A 9,704-nucleotide genomic window follows, 5' to 3' on the forward strand; every position below is an offset into this window, starting at 1 on the left:
CTTATAGTCTTAAGTAAGGCACCATATGGCAATATGATTAAGAGTTCTTTTCTCGTACGTGTCGTGTACATCCTGATTTAACGAGCCTTTAGCGAATTGAGGTCAGGAATTAGGTTGTTAGAACTAATTTTTTTTCGAACTGATGTCAATAATCGTATCCCTATCCTAAACTCTAACCAAAGAAAAACATGAAGTGTATTACTTATCCTAAAATGATACCGCATATCACAAATTAACTAATACTCAATTTTGGAAGAGTCCATCAGTCCATTGTCAAACATCAATTTTGATTGGACAAATCCTTTCAAGAAATGTGCTTGATTAGATTCAACTTTGGCCGACATTAAATATGCTGTTAGTTTTTTTACATTTTTACGCCTAGGAATATATGTTATATTTTAGAAATATTTGACCCTGAATTTTAGAGTTGCTGTACTAAGCAAGTTTTAATTTCGATGATGTGAGGGTCAAGGTTAGTGTAATAATAGTATAATTTTATTGGGAAGGTCAGTGTTATGCGAGGTTTTCAGTTAGTATAATTCCAAGGTGTAATCCTACTCCCAAAGATCGATAGAAAGTACTGTCGTGGCAAGATCTCATTGGTTTCTTTAAATTAATGTAAATCATGCCAATCTGAAAAGCAGGTTATTTTTTTTTAAAAAGATATCGATTTGATAAAATATCGGTAAAACTAATTTAACTTTTGAACGAGGCTAGGTCATATTTCCTCGATATCTATCCACGAAGAGTTAAGCATATCACGACAAACTAAGTTATACAATGAACAAAAGCTCCATAGAAATCAACTCATCAGTCGTCTTTAAGGGTCATCTATTTAAGTCGTCCACACGGAAGGCATGTGGGGGGGGGGCTTAAGAAAATCAAATTTTGCGGGCGCGTGTGGACTAAGGAGGGGTGGGGGCTTGTTCGGTTGGTTGTGGACTTCAACATGTTGATTTTAACATGGACGTGCTTATACATTTTTACATGAGACTTGTACCTTGCATGTTAAAAGTACAATTAAGAGGACAGTTGTTTTTTTTAAGCCTATCGCAATGTGTAAATAAAGTTTTGGATACAATTATACCTACACTGGGCCATCCTTATCATAAAGGACGTGATCAGTTTTAACGATTTTTTACCTTCCCTATTCACCCATGGTAACTCAAAGCCAGAACTTAACACCTAAAATTAATTTGTGATTAACAGTTTGGTCAAAAAGAACATTGTTCTCTACCTAAATACTTTTTTACAGCTTTACATATTGTGCAGATTCTCTCCTGTAACCAAACAGACAAACAAACAAACAAAAATATCCAACATGTAAACAAACTTGAGTTTCAGTAGAATAAAGATTACAGAAAATCATTTATATTCTCCTTTTTAACGTATTATTACTTAACAGCTTATTATTAAAACGTTTTTGTGCATTTTTATAAATATATAAACCGGGAGTAATCTCCCCTAAACTTTCTCGAATATACGTATTTAACTCGGAATATAGACATGATTTTTAATTACTTAAACTTTTAAAAATAAAATAGAATCTTGTAGAAAATATTATTAGTACTTTATAAATGTACATGCATTTTTTGAGAAATCGGAAATAGCGTAAATTAGTACTTCCGGTAAACGGAAATTACTCAAAGTTTGATAGAAGGTAGAGAATTAGATCTTTTACTTACACGGTAAATTTCATTTATCTATCTGAAATAGTTCTCAAGTTATAGGCTTTTGAACAAATGAAATAAGAAAAGTACCACTTCCGGGTATTTGAAATCGCTCAAAAGTTGATACGGATCTACGATTTTGATATAATACTTATATATGAAATTTCATCAACCTAGCTGTAACGGTACTCACGTTATTGTGTTTACACGCACGCACACACACACACAGACAGACACACATACACACAGACATACGGACAAGATTGCAAAACTATGTTTTTCCGACATTTTTTTGCACGATTACAAGACTTTCTCTATACTTCGTATATACGAGAAAATAAAAAAGCCGCAAGGAAAAAAGTCACAAAATTAAAGTCACAGAAAAAAGTCTAAAAAATATTTAAGAAATGGATTTTTTTAATTGTTAAGAATTTTAAATTTTAGATGTGTATTAATATAGGTGGTGTTTTTATGGTATCATCTTAACTTTGCTTAATAAAAATTAATGCATAGTTAACTGGAAACAGTCTTTTTTAGATTCGACCTTTTACCTTTTGTTTTTAAAAATAAATTCAGGAATAACAGAATTCACGCTAATGCTGTTCACCTTCCTTCCCCTCCTCAACATAACACCTGTTCAGTTTTCCATCAGTAGAATCTCCACCCGCCCCCTCCCAACAAAGCAAAGTTTCTTTCAACATATTAAAACCGTGATGTACCACTTTATGTAGATACAGCAATGTCCCTTTCGATTGTAGCAAAAAGAGACCACCAGTTCTCAAAAATGCATACTATCTGTAAACACGAAGTGGTCCAAATTTTACATTACAGTAGTACAGTTTGCGTTATGTTTTTTAGTTTGATAAATAGTTAATATAATTATATGTACAATAAGGGCCTAAATTAAAATGAAAAAAAGGTAATAGATATTCGTAATCGTTTTATCAATGTACTATCGTTTTAACGAAGCTATGGATGTATTTTTTCTGAACAAGCTGTCCGTTTTTGAAGACATGATGGCCTCGGAATTATATGTGTCGAACAAAATTTACCTTCTTAACGGCATGGTTAAGGTGTTCTATATTTAATCTATCTAGAGCTTAGTCCTATTATGCACAACTAGAGATCGATATTAAATAAAAATTGTGGCAGGATCTGATTGGTTTGATCAAACTGGTTTTGATCAGGTTTTGCCCAAGCCTAAATCCACCTTAACACCGCCCCCCTCCCCCAGTGGCGTAGGCAGGGGGGTTAGGGGGGTCATAACCCCCCCCCACCATAGACCCCTCGGTATATATATATATATATATATATATATATATATATATATATATATATATATATATATATATATATATATATATATATAAAGTTTGAGGGGGTGCTAATCGAAAGTTTGAGGGGGGTGCAAATCGAAAGTTTGAGGGGGGAGTGCAAATCGAAAGTTTGAGGGGGGTGCAAATCGAAAGTTTGTCCCCGGGTAAAAATTGGACCCCCCCCCCCCCCCCTTGAGTCGATCCTGGTCACGCCACTGCCCTCCCCAAAGTTTTACGCGTTCATCCTCTTCTACCTTAAAGCGTACCTTATTTCACATGCTTGTAATATAGATACCGTTGGGGAGGGATAGCAGTCCATGTGTCTATCTGGACTGCACAAGACCAATCAGGGACTGGGGTGGATTGGGATATAATAGTGTGTGGTTACTAAATAACCTTGGTGGGTTAAACGGTTGAAAAACAATTAGACTGTAAGAACGGCAAAGAAGCGAAGAACTAAAAGAAGGTTAGAAACATGACTGCTTAGTTTATTTTTTACTTCCTAAACCAAACGTGTGGCAATTAATATCAGGTTTTTGTTTGCCAGGAATAACAATTATTTAAAGCTACATGCGACACTACGGCCAATGCGGAAAACTCTCGTTTGTGTGTGTCGGGCAGGGGGGGGGGGGGAGTTTGGGCACGTGTCATGTGTTTGCCACGTCCTTATGTTATAATTGAAGCCAATCGAATGCAGACAATATTTAACTGGGCCACAACCTAACATCACGTGATCAGATACTACGCAGTGCAGTAGATTCTTAAATAAACACAGCAATATTTTAAGTCAAAAGCAGTCGACTTATTTCGTTATGAATGTAATACCTATTAATATATTATGGACAGGTTTATTTATTCTCTTTGTCAATTAATAGACCAAAAGTCATTATCGGCTATTGTTTTTCAATATCTTCAAACAGTGAAACATACTAAATGTGGTACAGCTCAGTTTTAAGATCTTTACGAGAATCTATACATGGATGACAAGGGAAGGGGTGGGTTCTATTGTGGAAAACTCAAAATAAAATAAAAATCCCCGTTTCATCCCTGTCCACAACTCCTCCCTCATTCTATATACCGAAAACAAGCCCTCGACACCTTCTCTCCCCTTCACCATGCAGGCCACCACTCCGCTCACATTGCAGTAAAAAGAAGTCTAAAAAGCTTAATTCTTAACATACAGGAATATATCAAGATGCTAAAAAAATTGTACCATATACTTTACGTTCTTAAAGGCCTTGTAAAAGTGTTCTATATTAAATCTAAATAAAGCATTGACCTCTAATTGTGTATAAATCTTCATGTACTGAGTAAGAGGGGGGGGGGGTAGAAATAGCGATTAGGGATGATCAGGTATATTAAAATAAATAGGCTGTCACCTCAAAATGCGGATTGAACATAATTACATTAACGTTGTTTACGTTGTATTTGTTGGCTATTTAAATAAATCCGTAATCCTCATCACTCCCTGTGGAGTGTAGGGCAGCAACAAATCTCCGCCTTTCCACTCTGTCTTGGGCGAGCCACTTCAATTCATGCAAGGTCTTGCCAATAGCCTGCACTTTGTCCATCTCTCTCCTCCATGTTCCCAGTGGTCTTTCGCTTTCCAGGCGGAGTCTACTTCAGAGCCATGTTGAAGAATTTTTTTTTGCTCATGCGTAGGACATGACCCAGTCATCTCCATATCCTCATTCGAACTTCTGAAACAATGTCGTTTAATCCTGTCCTTCGCCATATTTCCGTGTTCGGGACTTTTTCGTCCCACTTTATTCTTTGGATACGTTGTCAGGATCTTCTTTCAAAGCCTCTGAGTCGGCTCTCTCCTTTCTTGTTTAGTTTCCATGACTCTACAGCATAGAAGAGTACAGAACGTATATTAGATTTTTACAGTAGCCCTAGTCAGGTTAAAACATAACACATTAACCTGGCTGCAAATTCCCCCTACGAAATAGACATTTGGGATGAGGAGGTATATTCAATTAGATAGGCTATCATCTCAAAAGGCGGATTGACTGTAAATATATAAGTGCTGTTTGCGTTGTATTTGTTAGTAATTTTTAAAAAATACTTGGTTTAAATTTTTAAACAGAACAACAAAACAGAAAAAATTGTTAACATCGATTTATGGATGTTTGAAGGTATGAGTTGAACTGATTTTACCCTGCTCGACTTTAACATGCACAAGAGATCCATACTCAATACAAATCGTGGCAGGATCTGAGAGGTTTCATTAAACTGGTAGTGGTCAGGTGAAATTGAAGTGGGGATTAAATGATTACCGTTATTGATCAGGTCGTGTCTGTTTTTGTTTTGATTGTAAAATTTAATATGTTGAAACAGCACTTTGCCTTGTTATATGGTTATATGTCTATCAACTCCTCCCCTTTATGGCCTTTATTGAAATGGATGGTTCTATCCCACACTACAGGTACAATATTTGTAATGCAACCGGTAGATTTTTATACTACTATCTATAACTACATTTTATTATAAATATTTAAAAGCTAAAGGATGAAACGGAGGAGATTCGCAACTTAATTTGACTTTACATCTCTGCCTTTTACCCCTATTTCTTCTTAAATGTTTTTGTTGCATTAACTTATTGTCAATAACTTACTCTAAAACACTTGATGGGCTGCATAACTGAAATATACGCGTTTAACATTGCGTGATTCTAATGCAGTAATAAATTATGTAAGCGACTTTATATCAATATCGCTGCAGCCTAATTTGGCCAGAAAAGTTTTGTGTAAAGTTTAATTTCGTTATCATGATTTTTATTGAACTCTATACATTTTGAAAAAAAAACAATATAAGTAAAATTTGCATTTTGATTTGTCTATTTAAATTTACTTCCACACACATCAACTCAGGTTTTAATTTCAATTTTAAAATTTTAAAATTTTAAAAGACATTTCACACAACGACCAAAACAGCTAACTTATCACGCAACGATAAAACATAACACTTTGATTTATCTGATCAGCTTTATTGTATTGATGTCACAAAAGTGGCAAAAATCTCAAGTCAACAAAGTGGTTGTTCGATCAATGTCCACCTCGGCTTATAACCCCACACATTACCCCACACACTACCCCACACATTACCTCACACAAATTACCCAAATGCTCTGAATAAATACATAAACAAAATCGAACGTAATCATATTTTCTTATGTTAAACAATATATTGCATAGTGTTGTAGCCTTTGACTTTTACTGCTTTACATTAAGAAACGTTCTATTGAAGTTGCTGTCAGTGCTCAAGCTAGTTTTCTTCTAGATAGAAATTAGATAGTATTAAGATATAGACCAAACATTTACTAAGGTGTTCCCTCGTTAACATTTTATTTGTCCTTAATTAAAACAATATATGGGGTTTCTTGTCCAGATGGTAAGTAGCGAGTGTTAAAGTCCGGGTGATATATGTCTAGGTGGTTAATTGACCGGGAGCCATGATAATGACTAGGGATTTGGTTTTCGGAGTTTCATCTCAACAGAATCGAAGGAGTCAGTTTGACGAGTGAACCAGACCCAGTGGATACCCCGAGCATATTCTTTACTTCCTAGAACTCCGTTCAAGTTTACTAACCCACAGTGACCAATGTTAGGCCACCACCAACCTTTTTGGCCATAATGCATACAATGTTGGCCGGGCCCTTTATCGAAAGTTGTGAACGGCTCTCCATTGCTGTGTCTAAAGTGATCATGAAGGTCCTCTCCTTCGAAGCTGTTGTTTCTGTAGGACATTCGATAGAGATCTGCTTCACTTTGCACCTTGTAGTTCTTGTATGTCATGTATTTGGGATTTCCTTTCCATATCATGTCAATCCTCAAATCTGTATAACCCTGTTAAATCATTATATAATTAAAACAACTGTTAACAAGTGATTAGTTAACTGCTGCACTCTCCCAAATCAAGAATTCAACTTCAATAGTTAGTTACTGCAAGTAACACAATGATAAAAATACAAAATTATAAACTAGAAATTTCTTGCAAGCTTTCCCACTTTTTCATTTTCTCTGCCCTCATCTCTTCCTCGGGTACAAACGCATACACACACACACGTTATCTCCCTCTAATACACTCCTCTCACTCTAAACCACACACACAAAACCATCTCTCTCTCTCACACACACACTAATTATCTCCTTCTCACACACTCTCCAATAACAAATTTATTTTAAAAAAATATTTACCGCAGCTGTCAGTTTACTGACCATCTCATTGCCAAGCCAAAAGTCGCCATTAAAAGAGCCGAATCCATCGCGATATTCTGCCCAGTTTTTTGTAAAGTTCACGTCACCATTGATAATGCGCTGGAAATAAATTTAACGAGTCTTAAAATCAAACTTCTATCATTATGTCGGCTAGACTTAATAATGTGTCGAACGTTAACCTTAAACTTTTGCATATTTTTAAACTGGTGAAACTTGAAAGGTAAATTAAGAAAGTAACCTAGAGCCTCTTACAAACATGAAAATTTAAAGAATAACTAGCCTAGATAATAATCCAACCACCTCTGTCAGTTTTTTCATCACAAAGACCACAGATTTTACCAATTGTTTTCGATTAAGTGTTTGAATAACTAACCTTGAAAACAATCCAACCACCTCCGTCAATTTTAGTGTCACAAAGAACACAGAATTTACCAACTGTTTTCGATTAAGTGTTTGAACAACTAACCTGGAAAATAATCCAACCACCTCCATCAGTTTTAGTGTCACAAAGAACAAGTTTATTATCCAGAGATTCAACCACTACTCTGTCTTTCAGGCAGGTAAACTTGGCGTTTTTTTCACATTTTTGCTTAAGCGTACAGTTCATAAATCAATATATATATATATATATATATATATATATATATATGTGTGTGTGTGTGTGTGTGTGTGTGTGTGTGTGTGTGTGTGTGTGTGTGTGTGTGTGTGTGTGTGTGTGTGTGTGTGTGTGTGTGTGTGTGTGTGTGTGTGTGTGTGTGTAAGATAGAACTTTAGTTTTTAGCTTTATCAATTCATGAAACTGATTTTTTTAGTAAAGATAATGTCAATAATGTAATTGATTAAAAAAATACTGACTTGACCAAATGTTGATCTACATTTTTGAGGTCTGTTTTTGCAGCGACCTGTCCCAGCCTTCTTGGTGTATTTGTTCTCTTATCATACATTCAATATAGGTAAACACGGGGTTAGTGAACAAAAGAATATAGGCCTACAATACAATTAGTTCAATAATCTAATGAGATATCTGTTTATGTTTTTATCTTATATATAATATGGGATTGTTTTAAGTTTCGATATGCTTTCAGCTAAATTTGCACGCAATTCGCATAAACATAAGCACATACAAATAAAGCCACAAATATAAGCACAGTCATACCCACAAACTGCATGTATTATTAGCACATATAACTCTCCTTAGTAACACATTATTTTATCATGCCAAATTTTAATTAATTGAAGATTCGTTTCGGATATGCATTTTTAACACAAATACTATTATGTAATAGAACTAAAACGTATATAACGAAGCATTACAACATTATGTAGCTCTTTTGTTAGTTTATAGACTTTCTAAAGTGAAAAATAATTTATGCTGTAACTTACAAAATATATACAAGATATCGGAATATAAAGTCTCACCCGATGTATCATCAGCGTATGAGCAGTTGAACAGAAAGAAACAGACAGCAATGGTTAGCCACCATGTGAAGTAGTCCATTGTAGATGGATATCAGATAAGCTGGGGTCTGGGCTGTAAATAGAAGAACGTTCCAGATGGCTTCTTCCCTTGAACAGCCAAACGAGTCAACTAGCATGAAGTTTTTTCATTAACTTATAGTCTTAAGTAAGGCACCATATGGCAATATGATTAAGAGTTCTTTTCTCGTACGTGTCGTGTACATCCTGATTTAACGAGCCTTTAGCGAATTGAGGTCAGGAATTAGGTTGTTAGAACTAATTTTTTTTCGAACTGATGTCAATAATCGTATCCCTATCCTAAACTCTAACCAAAGAAAAACATGAAGTGTATTACTTATCCTAAAATGATACCGCATATCACAAATTAACTAATACTCAATTTTGGAAGAGTCCATCAGTCCATTGTCAAACATCAATTTTGATTGGACAAATCCTTTCAAGAAATGTGCTTGATTAGATTCAACTTTGGCCGACATTAAATATGCTGTTAGTTTTTTTACATTTTTACGCCTAGGAATATATGTTATATTTTAGAAATATTTGACCCTGAATTTTAGAGTTGCTGTACTAAGCAAGTTTTAATTTCGATGATGTGAGGGTCAAGGTTAGTGTAATAATAGTATAATTTTATTGGGAAGGTCAGTGTTATGCGAGGTTTTCAGTTAGTATAATTCCAAGGTGTAATCCTACTCCCAAAGATCGATAGAAAGTACTGTCGTGGCAAGATCTCATTGGTTTCTTTAAATTAATGTAAATCATGCCAATCTGAAAAGCAGGTTATTTTTAAAAAAAAAGATATTAATTTGATAAAATATCGGTAAAACTAATTTAACTTTTGAACGAGGCTAGGTCATATTTCCTCGATATCTATCCACGAAGAGTTAAGCATATCACGACAAACTAAGTTATACAATGAACAAAAGCTCCATAGAAATCAACTCATCAGTCGTCTTTAAGGGTCATCTATTTAAGTCGTCCACACGGAAGGCATGTGGGGGGGAGGGGGGCTTAAGAAAATC

At 35.0% G+C, this 9,704-nt stretch overlaps 1 protein-coding gene across 1 annotated transcript; it reads right to left on the reverse strand.

Moving 5' to 3' along the window:
* Positions 1 to 6,142: 6,142 nt before the first annotated feature.
* Positions 6,143 to 8,816, reverse strand: LOC131951774 (ficolin-1-like). Its single transcript, XM_059314168.1, has 5 exons — positions 8,626 to 8,816; positions 8,062 to 8,138; positions 7,673 to 7,795; positions 7,186 to 7,305; positions 6,143 to 6,834 (listed from the first exon to the last, which is right to left on the reverse strand). The coding sequence occupies exons 1-5, from the start codon at positions 8,702 to 8,704 to the stop codon at positions 6,451 to 6,453; spliced, it is 783 nt and encodes a 260-aa protein (XP_059170151.1). The 5' UTR covers positions 8,705 to 8,816; the 3' UTR covers positions 6,143 to 6,450.
* Positions 8,817 to 9,704: the final 888 nt, after the last annotated feature.

This window comes from Physella acuta, unplaced genomic scaffold, assembly GCF_028476545.2.
Source record: "Physella acuta isolate Inbredline_101_S28 unplaced genomic scaffold, ASM2847654v3 ptg000826l, whole genome shotgun sequence".
In the NCBI taxonomy this organism is placed as follows: Eukaryota; Metazoa; Mollusca; class Gastropoda; family Physidae; genus Physella; species Physella acuta.

Coding starts and splice junctions, on each gene's coding strand:
- LOC131951774 (XM_059314168.1), bottom strand. CDS start 8,704: ATGGACTACTTCACATGGTGGCTAACCATTGCTGTCTGTTTCTTTCTG. Junction 8,139..8,625: donor ATACGCTGATGATACATCGG/GTGAGACTTTAT, acceptor ATGTATGATAAG/AGAACAAATACACCAAGAAG. Junction 6,835..7,185: donor TCAGTAAACTGACAGCTGCG/GTAAATATTTTT, acceptor ATGATTTAACAG/GGTTATACAGATTTGAGGAT.